The sequence below is a fragment of the Gopherus evgoodei genome, chromosome 12 (genome assembly GCF_007399415.2).
Source record: "Gopherus evgoodei ecotype Sinaloan lineage chromosome 12, rGopEvg1_v1.p, whole genome shotgun sequence".
NCBI classification, from domain to species: domain Eukaryota; kingdom Metazoa; phylum Chordata; order Testudines; family Testudinidae; genus Gopherus; species Gopherus evgoodei.
In genome coordinates this window covers 21,472,396-21,488,154 of record NC_044333.1, presented here as the reverse complement: position 1 = coordinate 21,488,154, position 15,759 = coordinate 21,472,396, and the positions used below count along the sequence as shown (strand labels likewise).

At 35.5% G+C, this 15,759-nt stretch overlaps 1 protein-coding gene across 1 annotated transcript in view; it reads right to left on the bottom strand.

The window, feature by feature from the left end:
* The window catches only part of URI1 (URI1 prefoldin like chaperone), a 58,757-nt gene that overhangs the window by 19,041 nt on the left and 23,957 nt on the right, over positions 1 to 15,759 (bottom strand). Inside the window, 2 exon segments of the mRNA XM_030581316.1 lie at positions 12,284 to 12,419; positions 15,177 to 15,255. Of these exon segments, the coding sequence (XP_030437176.1) occupies positions 12,284 to 12,419; positions 15,177 to 15,255 (215 nt within the window).

Here is a 15,759-nt window from a genome sequence, read left to right as displayed (position 1 = left end):
GAAATATTATTATCCCCATTTTAAAGATGGGTGATGTGCCCAATGTCACAGAAGAAGTCTGTAGCAAAACAAAATGAACTCAGGTCCCAAATCCCAGGCGAGCATATCAACAACTGGATGTTCCTTTCTATTGATACCCGCATAGCCATGGAAGTAAAAACGCCCACTTACCTCTGCTTACTGCAACTGATCAGAAGATTGTACCCCATCCAATTAGATCCCACAGATCTCGTCACAGCAATCCAGGCTTGGTTACTGCAACTTTTATTTACAAATGAAGCCCCTACTAAGGTTCCAACTAGCACAAAAATCCACAGCCTACGTACTCAGCAAAGCTCTCTATGGGTATGTCAAAGCAGCAAAGAGTCCTGTGGCACCTTACAGACTAACAGACATACTGGAGCATGGGCTTTCGTGGATGAATACCCACTTCATTGGATGGGTATGTCTATACTTTCAGTGGATCAATGGCGCAGCGATCGATCCACTGGGGTCGATATAGCGGGTGTAGTGACGACACGCTAAATCAACCGCAGATTGCTCTATCGAGTCTGGGACTTCACCAGGATGAGAATGGGAAGGTAAGTTGACAGGAGAAAGTCTCCATCAACTCAACATGGTGTAGCCACCGCAACAAGTCGTCCTAAGCTATGTCAACACCAGCATTGTTATTCACATAGCTGGAGTTGCGTAACTTAAGTCAACTTAACCCCGTAGTGTAGACCTGCCCTATGAATTACACTGCTTTACTCTTTGCACTGGCTCCCCACTCAACACACAGTGCAAGTTCAAGGTAAATTATTCTGATATTCAAAGACCTCCATGAGATTGCCTGTATCTACCTAAGAGATAATCTTTCCTTCTGTGACCATGACCTCATACAGCAGTTATATTCTACTGAAGTAATGAGGGAGGCTTTTCAACATGGAAGAAATAACATTCATTAGACCATGGAACTCTACCCAAAACCTTCATCCATCTAACCAAAATATATTAGTTAAAATAATCTCTTTTTCACTAGGTCATCCTCCTCTTCCAGTCCTTTACTGTCTCACTGTGATTTGCACATAAAATTCAGATTATTCTTCTTCCCTTTTTGGGTGTTTTAACCAGATCCACACAGATCTTATCCTTCTACATCAGTGATACTCAGACCACCATGTTTCAGGAGCCAAATTAGCCATCAACATTACCCAAAAGAGTCACAGTAGTGTAAATTAATCATTTCATTTACTATAGTACTTTATATTCATATTTAAACAATGGCAGGGGAAATATTTAGTTTATATATTATATTATTTATTTTTCTAACAACAAACTAACTGACCATGTATTATTATTTTATTAACTATAATTGGTAAATAACATAGTAAAAGCATCCTGATTGATTAATAACTTAGATAGGTTAATAATTAAATCATACAGTGTTTTAATACTGTATGCTGCAAATAGCTGAAGGAGACACATTAAAGAGCCACTTGCAACTTGCGAGCCTCAGACTGAGTATCACTGCTCTACATCTTCTGCTCCTTACCTCACTCCCACATCTTCCATTCTGCCAACTCTTCTAGTTTTGTTTCTTCCTTTGTCCCCTCCTCAAACTTTTGTCCTTGGCTCTCCTTTCATGCTGCTCTAACACCTAAAATTATAAATCCATCTCTCCTTTGGTATGCTAAGCACTTTCACTTCTCTTCCTCAAATTCATACTCAAAAGCTACTTCTTTTCCCTTCCTTTTCACTGGTGACTTCTACTCCTACGATTTTTACATTTCCTTTCTTGCTTGGCTTCAATCTCTATTTCAAAATATCAGAAAGAATAAAATTTTCTCACAATATCTTCACTCACACTTTATTCATTTTATCTCTTCTCGTTCCCCTCCTTGTATTTTCCTTTGTCAGTTATCTTTAGTATTCTATTGTACATTTCTCAAGTTCAGAGACTGATTCTGCAAAGAGTTATAATTCTTGATGAAGGCATGCAACTGTAACTACTTAAGAATTGAGGTCATTATGATGACAATTCTTTGGAGAAAAGGCCATGCCTCTCAATTATTACAGCACCATGCAAAATTGATGCTGAATAAATTCATATAAATAATCATATAATGTTTACAGAATGAACCAGTCATAACTTACAGAGACAAAGAGTTGGAAGTTGAGTTTTCAAAATAAAAATTACTCTGTCCCTCTCCTGAGAGTTGCTAAGCATTCCAAACAAGATAAAATCTTGTTTTCCCTTGGCTTTCATGACTCTCTCCTCTTTGGCTCTCCTCCTACCACTCAAATGACTCCTTCAGCATGCTCTTCTGAGTATCCTGCTCATTCTCGCATCCAACTTTCTGTGGGGCTTCAGCAGGGCTCTCCTTGGTCCCCTTCTCTTCTCCCACTATACCAGAAATAAGGTGATCTCATCCCAAATAAATTCAATCATCATCTCTATGCTGAAGAATCAGAGACCTACCTCTCTGCTCCAGACCTGTCCACTTCTTTCCCAGCTAAAATCTCTGCCTCTCTGAAATCTTCACATGGTTGCCTAGCCATCAGGTCTACATGTTCAACATGGCTAAAACAGAGCTCGTAAAATTTCCCTCCATCCCCTACCCCATACCACCTTCTTTCTCAATGTTTGTGGACAATACCACCACCCTCTCGCTGCCTGTCACTCAGATCCTGGATGTCATCTTTGACTCAAATCTCAATCTGGGTCTTCACATACAGGCTACTTCTAAATCCTGCAGATTCTTTTTGCATAACATCACTAATATATGGGCTTTCATATCCATCCACACAGCTAACACTCTTATCCACGGTTTCATCATATCACTTTTCAATTTCTGCAACATCCTTTTACTGGTCTTGACAAATGTCACCTTGAACTGCTCATATCCATTCAGAATGCTGCTGAAAAGACAGTATTGCTAGGTCATTGCTTTGACCATATCCTCCCCCACTCCCCATTTGAATCCCTCCACTTGATCCCCCTTCTTTTGCATCAAACATAATAGGCTGCTTAGCTTCACTTTCAAGGCACTTTGAGGTCTACCCCACCATACCTATAATCTCTCATTCACTATCATAGTGTTGACATGCACGTAGGATTTGCCCATGACAACAGTCTCCATCACTCGTGTTACATTTTCAAATAAGCCTCTTCATGCTCTTTATCCTGCTGCCCCACACACTTGGGAGAAACCCCCTGTAAACATCTGCAAAGCTACATCATTATCGTCCTTCAAACTCTCCTCTGCCATGATGCCTACAAAAAACTTGACTAGGGTTACGTTGCTGGTTTGCTGACGCTACTGCCTACCATACTGGCCAATACAGTCTTATTAATTTTTCATATTCTCCCATATGTCTGAATTAAACTGTTGTCTCATCTTATACTTAGACAGTAAGCTATTTGGGTGCAGAGATCTTTTTGTTTTATGTTTATACAGTGCCTAGTACAATGCGGTCATGTTCCTGGTCCTGGACTATGGCTCCTAGGCGCTATAATAATAAAAAAAACAACCAATCATAATAAATAGGTCAGCAGAGGAGAAATTGTGACCACTAACTGGGACAAATTATATAGCAGATGGGAAAATTGGAGCACAATGACTACCAACATTGTTACTTCACAAAACTTTACTTATATGCCCACTTTGCTTGTAAAATTTAACATATCATATTAAAAAGTTCTTAGAAAATATAATGATTTACAGTACAGTTTAAAAAGAATCCACTATGTTAGTCTTGCAAAAGATATTGAAAAAAACTTTACATGTTGTTCTTTCAAAGTTGTATCTATAGCACCCATGTCAAACTAGGAAATACTTTTACATATATATTTCAAACATAGTGATCTTTTAAAATAAATAAAGACCAATTAGATAAATATTGCAATTATCTTAGTCAAGCCAATCAACTCTTTTGGTCCTCCTCTGATAACTGATCCACATTTGTTCTTTCTACAGCACACATCTAACTGACGCATTATTTCAAAAAAATATCCTAAGTCTAGCTGAAAGCAACTTTGTCAAGAGTTTCTTGTTCCTCAGTGACAGACACTGCAACAATCACCTCTCACATCCATTATTTTAGCTCATTAGTTTATTCCTATCAACACACTGTGTAGCTGTTTCAATACATAAGATACCCTCCAAGTCCAAAACAAAGAAAGTGGGCGATAGATTCTACACAAAATGTTTCCATCTGTGTTTTCAGTTCCTGAAGGCAGTCCCAATATACAAAATTTCTAGCTTGAGATCAATTTTCTTCAGGCTTTTATTTTACATTCATAGTAAATGTAATGCTCAACTATCTCCTAAACATCACTAGTTTTCAGTCTTTGTCTAGATTATCTTTATTTCTTGAAAACCACGTTTCAGTTTTACTTTGTGGCCACACTAGTGTGCAACAGTTTGTTCTGTTATGTAATAATACTCAGCACCTATATAGTGCTTTACATTTTAAATACTGTACAAGCACTAACTAATCCACACAATACCCCTGTGAGCTAGGTAAGTATTACTTTTTCCTGTTTTACAGATGAAGAACAGACAGTTTAAGTGATCTGTCCTTGGCCACACATAAATCAGGATAGCTGGGATTATAAAGCAGTTCCTAGCTCCCTATCCTGTGGTCAGTCTACTGGACTATACCGATTCCTATTATAGATAGAAGATACAGATCTTCCATTACTCAAAGGAAGGGCCCTTCTTATGCTTCAGTTTGTTAGTTACAAAGCCTCAGTTTCATGGCACAATGGGTGCATGCAACCCTGAAGCAGAGCACAGAATTTTGTGGCTTTAGACTTGGCCTTATACATTTTAAAAGTCTTTGTACAGGCCATGATATATATGAATTTTAAAATCCTCCAGGTTTAAATAGAAACAATCCATTTAAAGACTTGCAGTTCCTTATTAAATGAGCACCAACAGAAAACATGTCCTTAAAGTGAGGCTTCATAGCCTTCTCCTCCTCAAGCTCCTCTATGGTTTGAAGAAGGACTGAACTAGAAGTTGTCCAACTTTGTCACACAGAGTCATTTTAGGGAAGGCTGACGTGACTTTCAGGTGAATTCTAATATTCTTTGCATGTCTTTGGGCTAGTCTACACTGGCAACGCTAAAAAATCATCAGCGCTTTAACATGCTTTTGTGTGGTCACATCGCACCTCAACCAGGGGTGTAGGTCCCAGCGCTGGGGGCATGGCTCCCAGTGCTGGGGCACTGTTTACACTGATGCTTTACAGTGCTGCAACTTGCTCTGCTCAAGGGTGTGTTTTTTCACACCCCTGAGCAAGACAGTTGCAAGCACTGCTAATTACCAGCGTAGACAAGCCCTGAGTTAAACAACTCAGTAAAAGTAGGTTAGTGTTATAGACAAGGTGGAATTTCTAGGACTGGTTTCTAGAACTGAGAAAAGGAGAAAAAGTTGCTACAATCAAAAAACATTATTTGTAGATTTCTTCTGCATAATCTGTGAATATTTACAGAAACCAATTGCTAACTGAGCTTTCTTTATGTTTCGTTCTCAGCCTTTAGCCATCTTATCAGTTTGAAGAGACTTTTTGAGTACGAATTCCTTAGCTGGCCTAGTTTAGGCTTGGCAGAATTTTATCTGTATTTGTTTATAATTTTGATGGATAAAAATCAATGTTTGTTTTTAAGCTTTTTTTCCTATTTGATTGATTTAAATTTTCACAGCTGCACAAAATTAAGGTCAGAGTCAGGCAATAATTCTTTAATAATAGTAGATGCTGAGATTCAAAAAGTTAAAACTTTATAACCATTAAAAACCACAAATTGTCAACATCATGTGAAAATATACAAGAATAGAACTTATAAGTTTTCAAGCAATATTTTTCTTATTTTACCTATTTGCAATTTTTTCATTAATTTGTTTATAGTAAAATCAACATTTACCAATAAAAATCTAATTCTTCCAAACCTACTATTATAGTATGAAATGCCATTTTAAAGATACTTCCTCTGTTTAATCTTACCAACTCTGATTTAAGGGGAGAAAATTTATAATTTAGCAGGAGAATGCATTTTATCATGTTGAAATAAAGCCCTCTGAAGACAATTTTTACAAGACACGACAATGCCAAACTGGCATGAATGCTGATTTGTGCATTTTGGTTTCAATGGGTTAATTAACTTGGCTGGATACAAACTGTAATTATCTATGTTCGATGTTAATGTCCTAGGAGTGTTGTCTATAAGGATTTGGGGAACCACAGACACTAGTTTGGTTACTACTGGATTCTGTCTGTTACTTTGGAATTTAAATGGCTGCAGGAGATAAGAATAGTGAGAACAGGTTGGTCTACTTTGAAAGGTTAAAATTATGTGAAACAGGACAGAGCAGAAATGGATTGGAGCTGTATCAACTGGTCTGCCTTGCTTTTTTCAAGTTAATCTCTTGGTGGTCTTTGTGAACACACAAAACCCTTCTACAAATAGATTTAGGTACATTTGCTTAATGCTGAAGGAAAATTTAAGAAAGTCTCCCCTGGAGACACTGGTTTGGATGTGTAGCCACAGTGTATAACTTCCTGTACAACTGATATTTAGAGGTCTAGATCCCTTCATCACATATAGTTAATGTGACTTAACCCATGAACAAATAATATATCATGTCATACATATATAACACACACATATAACATATACAATAAATACATGCTAACATTACTGAGGAACATACACAGTAAATATATGCTAATGTTACCGAGGTTGGGGTTAAGGTTTTTTTTTTTTTGGCAATTTGATGAGTGTATTCTATTTCGTAATATGTTGGAGATGGAAGAGAGAGCAGAGAGCAGTTAATGTGATGAGTGGGTGTTAAAGCACAATAAAGAAGGTTCCTTTAACTTGTTACTTCCCTTGCCTTCAAAGATTTGTGTGGGTGGATTTGGCACTTAAGAAACCTTAACTGGTTTATAACTAAAATTAAAACTGGTATTAATTCAACAGACTATTATCGGTCACTAAAATCAAATGAGATCTGTAGCTTTGAAAACCTACCTACAGTACTAGATGTTTTTCAAAACTCTTCTCTATTCAACCAAACATTTTTTAGGGTTGTATTGTTCCAAGCTTCAAAGAGAACGAAGATTCCTTTTGGGTTTAAACCTTTTATGTGGTTGGTAAATTTTCTTCTTATCTGAACAATTACAATAAATCTTTAAGATTTGCCTCTTAGGTCCATCTACTAATATAACAGCATCCATATTAAGGAGATGCACCAATTTAACTACATTGATTTCTAAACAAATAGGCTCAAATTTTTACAAGAACTCTGTGTAGACAACTCCCTCACTGATATTCGGAAAGTCTGAATTTATCAAGCACTGATTGGAAAGAACCTTTCCTCCTTGCTCTCTTCCTCTTTACATTGGTTAAAATGCTTAGGCCATGGTCCTATGAGAAGCTGAATGCCTCCTGGGAGTTGCTGCCCAATTTTAGGGCCTTTAAGTTCTCAAGAATCAGTTCGTTATATAACAACAATAAATGAGGAAGTGATAAGATACATCAAATAAACAGGTGAAATGTTTTTTTTAAAAAGCAGCCACTAAAAAAAGTTCTGTAATTCTGCAATACACCGGGAGATCTAAACAGACATATAGACACAGATGCACAAATCAACAAATAAAAGTAAAACATCAATACTGTTATGCTAATAAAGAAAAACAAGGGACAGTTTTCTTCCATAACATTACCCACCTTCTTATGCTTCTTTCCCCAAAAAAATGGTGAACGAGTAAATGTCAACTGTTTTGTTTTATACATCTGGGGTATACTTTCACATACCCCAGATGAAAGGATAAAGGTGTTGATCCTGTAGATCCTACCTATTCTTGTACAGAAAATGGAAATCTTTTATTTTATTTATTTATCAGAGGCAATATTTTTCTCTCTTTTAACATTGATAATGAACAAATTCAGCCTTTTCTCTTATCTGCCTGGTCTTATCTTATTACAAACAATGATTTTTGAAAAATACTGTATAATACTGCAATCTAAGACATCGGTCAATTTTGATTGACACAAATATTTGTATTAAAGGTTACATACTGCAATTTACAATTGGGTACTATCACAATACTGTATGTTAATGTAATCAGTATTTTCATTTCATGAATTCATTTGCAGCATCACACTGCAAGGGTATTCTTACATATATTGGAAGTACAATCATTAAGCAGTTCAAGAGTTCTTTAAGTAGACTTTTCCTTTTTATTCCACAGATTTTAACACAATAAACCACTTCTAGGTTGTCGGGTTTGGGGGGGTTTCTGGGTTTTTTTTCTGGAGGGGGTGGTGCTTGTGATTTAATTTCCCACCTTTTAAAGTATTCAGACACTTGGAATATCAAACATACTGAATTAATCCACAAATATTTACAAGAAAAACTATTTAATTTCTTTCTATAGTAACTATCACAGGGACTATTGTCATCAAAATTTCCCCATTTTAAGAAATTAATGCGATTACTGATATAGGGAGGAAATTAAATTATATCATCACAAACACGTAAAGGGTATAATCCCATATCCACAAAAAGGAATCTTTATTCCCTCTTTCAATTCTGAAACAATACAGACATGCCTTAAGGAGAACAGAAATATTATGAAGTACCTTAAGCAAGATAATTGTAAGAAAAAGAACTACTTTTGTATTATTGTTGTGCTAAACTGTGACATACTTAAAAAGCTAATTTCTTTTATTATAATGGAATTTGGTATATGTGTATCTTTAATCTACTTCACTTTTTTTCTTCTCATTTATATACATGAGCAAGTGTGTAAGGTGGTTACCATTACCTATAATATTAGATTGTACACACTACTATATTTCATTACATTTTAATTTAAAAATATACTTGTCTTTCTACAAACTTTATTAGATCTAGTTTTGATTTTTAAATGTTCTGTAACTATCTGAACATCTAGGGATGTCATATAGTTGTATAGTAAATGAGAGATTTATTGCAATGCACATAAATGCTATACAGGGAGACATGATCAATATTTTATGAAAAGAGTAACATTTGAGAACAATAATTATCCTATGTTATAACAGTTGAAATCTGTTTCAACCAATCAGACTATTGAATAGCTCAAGGTCTAACTCAAAAGTTTAACAACAACAAAAGTTCATGCACTGAAATGAGTATTTTTCTAAAGTTATCTCAGTTAAAACCATTTAATTTAAAACTCAATATCAGTCATACTTTAATCACTCATTAAATAAATTTCAACTGATAAATTCTTCTGTTGTACTTGGGCATTTCTCTGTTTGAGAGAGACAAAAGATGTGCCTGCAACATTTTTAACCAACAATTTCTTTTAAAGAACTAGTTTAAAGGCTATTAGTAAAGAGAAAAGGGAATGATTTAATGTATAAGTAATTGTTTTAACTTACAAACAGTAAAAATATCCTACTTTTACCCATAATATTAATGATCTTGACACTATTCTGCTGGTATCATTTGATATATATCTGGCATCTTCTTTTTATAATGCTAATGTGAGAAAATAATTTGTATTGTCAAAAATTCTATTTATCTTTTAACTTAAAAATACCCAATACTACAAAAAAAACCCCTAGTGTTTGGAAATATGAGTATGAGACTGTCAATTACATAAAGTATAAGTCCTAGAAGAAAAAAATCATCAATAGAAATCCCCATATTTTAATCACAATAGATTTCATCTTGAATCTCTCCTATACTGTTGCACATTTGACCTTAATTCTAACTCAGCAAAGGACTGAAAGCATGTGCTAGCCTTAAGCACAGGCTTTGTTGAATTGGGACTTTACTGCTACTGCCCATCATTTTTGAGACAGCAAGAATCTGATCCCTTGAAACAGCTTTTCCTCTTTTCCCATGGGGTTGGACCTAGTCCTGATAAATGTTGTGTCTGAAACAAAAAAAGGGGTATTGGAATCCAACAATGATGCACCAATATGATAATGCCAATATTTATCACACTGTAAATTATGAAGCCACTTTTATAACATACAAAAATCCCACTGAAACCAATGAGACCTATCCTATTAAAACAACCGCACGCGCGGTTTTATGAAGTAACACTTGATCATGTTTATAAGGTGTCACCAGTGGTTAGTTCACATTTTATACCAATGGCCTGCAATTATTTTATGTATCTAAGATATCATTTTTTAAAAAGCAGAAAAGCTAAAACAGGGAAATTATTTACAATTCTATTTTTAGTTGCTTCATCTTACTAGAAAATGGTTGAAGGAATTTCATAAGTCTGTGTTTCCATGTATTTAATTTTCATGGGTGATTATATCAACAGAAAAGAATTCCTATTTTTGTGTCATGTATGTTAATAAGGCTCTTATACAGAAACTGTACTTAATATTTGAAATGAAAGCTTTTAGTTAATATCACTGTTTTGGAGCCTCCCACAGGCAATCATCATAAGGACAAAAAGTGATATTTGAGACATTGTCAGAATGGAGTACTTACATCTAGAGATCCTTCACTATTTTGCTTCAAAAGAACTTAAAACTTCTGAGTTCATATTCTAATGCAATTTAAAAGATCAGCAAAAAAAAAAATCTCACATCTACTAGCACATGTGTTCTTGCAGAGTACTTGGTGTTATCAGACATCTATATGCAAAGATCAATTGAGTTTCACTGAGTTTAGTGGTGACAAAAATATCCTGCAACACTGGTAAGATATAACAGAAAAGGAAACTGGATTTCAGATCTAGCAGAAGTCACATTAAGTAACATAGGTTATGGTGAAGAAGAAGGAAGTTTTCCCTGATATGTAGAAACTGTTGCTATGTGATTCCCAGATAACAGGATAAAGAAATAAAAACAGATAAAATACAAATTACCTTTATTTGTTAAAACTCTTCATAAAGAATTGTTTAAAGTAAGATAACAAGAAATTTATTTTCATATATGCATGCCTACTATTTATAAACATCAATTAAACCACACAGAGAGGGGGAGCCTCTTTGGTTCTCCACTATAGGCAGGAACATGGATCACTAACCAGAGTAAATGAAAGTACTGAAAAGTACTGGTGTCTGAATGTCTTTTCATTACAAGGCAGATTACAAAACTTTCTGAAGTAAAACTGATATATAAAATGCTAATCATAGCTAAAAGGTGCCCATTTTAAAATTGAAGTTTACTTTTTTCCTTCTTTGACCTCTACACAGTGATATTTCAGGCTAAATTGTGGTGTGAAGAACACTTGCTGGTGGTCCAGAAAGTTGACTGATCACATAGCTGGCTGTCCCCTTTCCAAACACCTCTAAAGACATATAGGCTCTTTAAAGCAAAGAGTCTGTAAGTAAAACTAGCTGGAGACAATGAACTGTCAATCAGCCGCCTTTACAAGAGGCTGCTGCTACATAAAAGGAGGAAAGAAACAGGAGCATACAGTGGTACTTGATCTGCTTGCCCCCAATGGAAGTGGAGTTTCCCAGGAGAATGGAGCAAAAGAAACTAAGCAGCATGTCCAGAGAAGGAAAAGAGAAGAAAACCACGTGCCAGGGAAGAACATGCAGAGGGAGACAAGCAGCACACATAAGAGAGAGAGAGATTAAATGAAGAGCAAAAGTAGAGTGTGATTCATTTTTTTCAAAAAGAATAAAGTATTTGCATATTAAAGTTAAAAGAAATAAATATTTTCTTATTATTACTATTTCATGTAAGCAACTGCGCTGAAAAAGAGGTGGTCAACATGATCACAAATGGAAAACGTGGTGTCCAAGAGACTGTCTGTAGAAACAGTCCTCACTATGAAAGTTTGCGAACACTTGATTTTAACAGAATGGTTTGTTTGTTTTTACAGGTTTAATTTTATACCTGAATAACCTTTGATTGATCATCTTGTGTTGGCTTACTAATGTAAACACCTACAACTGGATTTTGGTATAAGTTTAAATTGTTACAAAATTCTTTATTTTAGAGTGCCTAGTTTTGATAAGTGCTTAAAAAAACAAAACAAAATAAAACAAACTATATTTCCCATTCTTACCTGATATCTTATAGAACTGTGCTGCACAGATAATTATTTTCAAACCAGATTTTCTTAAGTCAGTTCATCAAACCAAATACTGTAGTCTGTAAAAGCTACTTAAACTTTTTTTTAATCATACTACCAGATCTATATATCTTTAAAAGAAATGCAATGTCAAAGAATACTTAAAAATTGTGTCCTCCAGTTCTACATATTTTTAGTATGGAGCTAATAATTTTGACTCTTAAATAATAATTGTTTATAAATATACATACGTTTTTTCCTGTGCTCAACCAGGCCAATGGCCTGCTTAGCTGAGCATTTGGAAAACCAGTTGTCCCCAAGCAGAACAGTGACCTCATTGGTATGGACAAGTTTTCCTGGCATGAAGGCAAGGGGACCAAAAGGTACCTGTCAAAGTCAGAAAGCAAACAGCTAAAAACCACTATTAAAAATTAAATTAGATGGTCATTAATGACCACTTAGCCAAACAAATAAATTAAAATTCAACCAGGGTTAGAAGGACTCAAAATTCTATAGCACAGCTATTTAATGACAAACACATGATAAACATTCAAACTACCAGATCTGAATCCCAATCACAGTCTGAATTTAATATTGTACTTATAGTAAACAGAACAGGTTAATATTTAACCAGAAAACTGTTCTGAGGCATAAAACTTAAGTACTAATGGATGCGGACAGGAAAACAAAAAGTCATACTATATTACTACTTAGGTTTTTTAAAATAAAAATATTGTATCTCGTTTAGATGACTGTAAACTATTTATTACACATAAATGTTTTCACTTCTCAGTTAAGTATAACGTTGCTCAGATTTATAACAAAAATATTATTTAAAGGAACAGTCAATTCAAATATCAATTGTTTTATTTAGCTGCGTTACTACCCCATATTTAGAAACCCCAATTTTTCCCCAAATTAAATTTGTCTCCAGCCTAAGATTGTTGCTACCTGCCAGTACTCCTGTAGAGTGGGAGAGTTTGTTTACTACTCCACACACTTCCTGTTCTCATTCACCAACGTGAGGATACATCATCCTCAATCAATGTTCTAGAAGTCATATATGTCTTCCTCTAATAACTCAAAGGAACAGGAAGCAATAAATGGTTTAAAATCTGAGTACTGGCAATGGGAATAAATAATTAGTGGCAAATAAATTATATTACTTAAGACATGTTTCTTAAAAGTGTGTATCCCGTTTTCTTAAAGTTTACAGTAGACATGTCACTATGTTTATGACCCTTCCACTCATTCCAGACATCAGCTCACTTTACACACAAGCCACAGGCAGACCCCAAACCACCCACTTCAGCTAGGCCCACTCATGCCTTATGAGCACTAGACCCTCCCCCACACTAACCCTATCTCTGATGTACTAGTTGCCCACCCACTAGCCTCATCTCCCATATCTGGTTCTCATTCAGTCTTCAACTTCAAAGGGGGAAGGTCACACGTTAGCCATCAGCTGTGATCCAGCTGAAAAGAAACGGGAGGAGGAACCAGTCCAGCAGCTACCACCTAGCTCAGCTTGTAGTCAAGTAACTCTCCACCAGAGGAGAAAGTTGTCACTCTGAAACTTTGGATCAGCTTCTCCTCACTTCAGACACACTTCCCGGATCAACGTCTTCCCTCACTTCTTGAGGGCAGGAACAGCACCCCTTCATCCCTCATATCCTAGTGCAGGGAATTTGGACCATATATTCTCTTCCTCTCATGGTAGTTCCTCTTCTCCAGAAGGAAAAGCCGCTAGGTGGCAATCCCTGGAGCACATATTGGAGAGTGGGGGGTACGAGGGGTGGGAGACTATCTTGAGGAAAGATTCTGTGGAGGATACTCCTCTTAAAGATGTACTCTCCCAGGCTGAAATTACAAAGGCCTTCAAAACAACAGCTTGCAACACTTACACACACCCAAAAGCAATATTGTGTATAAAATTAAAAATATAGGCAGACAGCTGGATAAGGGATAGGGATTGTTAATATACATTTAAAACTGCAAATGTGAGTTGACACTGTCACTTTAAAACAAAAACTATATCCAGATGAGTGTGGTGTTTTTTGCACTGTTTTGCATACCCATTTTGCTCTCAGGTATAAGTTAGCAGCAAATGCTCCACATTTTATTTGTGTGTGTGTGTATATATACATATATATACACACACACACCCTCTCTCTCACATACATACACACACACCCCTTTCCAGTAAAGTTAATGCTGTGGATAGGTGCTGAACTGATAACATGTGTCTTTTCTTTATCCACAAAACAGGCAGTATACGTCTGTTCTACCAAGGTAGCTCACCAATGCCCTACAATTCCCAAAACCTGTGTGAAAATGTAGTTCAGTATTCATGTTCACTTTAGCCTTTGACTTCCCTTGTTGAGAATGATAACCTGAATGCCAGTGAGCAGCACGTGAGATGTATCTAGAAGTGGACTGAAACTACCCGTTTGCTTCACATTATGATATGTCACCTAACCTGCAGATAGTTACTAATTTTATTTAGTAGTTCTGAAGTGATCTCTTAGAGATAAATGATTCTGTATCCCATTACCAATTCACTGGGCAATGCAGTCCCTTTCGAAGTGTATTCTGAATTAGGCATAAAATAGCCTCAGACAAGGAAATCGTAACTTTGTAAAGTCAGGAACTTGAATTCTGGTGGATGTTCAAGGCTAAAGTATTCTTGATAGGAATGACTCAAAGCACAAGAACTCACTATGTGCATGTGAAAATTATTCAAACAACAATTAGCACCACCTTTTTAATAAAAACCAATGTCGCACAGTTTAATTCTGTGAATCAGGAAATATTATGGCCTGTTTTTTCTATGACTAACAGGAAATGACTAAGTACCATATTTCAGTAATAATTACAGTTTTCGGTATAATAGATTTGCATACCAAATATGACATATTTTGTTAACATTTATGTCATCAGTTCTCGATTGTCAGTAACATTATAATTTATTATGGATTTGAAAAAAAAGAGAAAAAGAAGCAAAGGTTTAACTATTACTATAATTAATGTATCATTACTAAGTACTATATGGTAAACCTGAATAATATACTTCACTGCCAGTGCAGTAACCTCAGATACTAAAACTATTAGTCCATTATTTTGAATGAACTATACTGTACGTACCATGATATCATAAGACAGTTTATCAGGCAACGTATTGAGACGTTCTTGAAGAGCCTCATAATCATTCTCCACCTTCCTCCTGTTGACAAATTCAAGTGAGTTTAATTATTTCTAAATGTAAAATAGTTAAGTTAATGGTTTTCTGCTGATGCATTTTCAGTGCTCCATGGAAAGATATGGGAGGGAGAACTGTTTTTATTCATAAGTGTATACATTTTATATCATGGAAGATTAATTTTTTTACTTTAACATTTTTAACAATTTATTTAAAAACTCTAGTGATGGCCCAGCTACAGACATTATTCATTTTAGACTGGAAGCTCATCTTTTTGAATTGCAAGCTCCTTGGGGGAAAAAAATAGTGCTTTCCTCTGTATTTTGTAGGTCTCACAGCACCCTGCATGGGTTCAGCAATTAAATCACCATCATAATTTAGAAAACAAACTGGAATTCCAGCTTATATTTTAGAAGAGGCAGAATCATCAAACCTTATTTGCAATGAACAATCAGTGTGGGCTTTAAGTGTGGGGCAATTCTCTTTAAAGTTAAATCTGATTTCTAGCTGAATTTTTTTTCCCCTGGA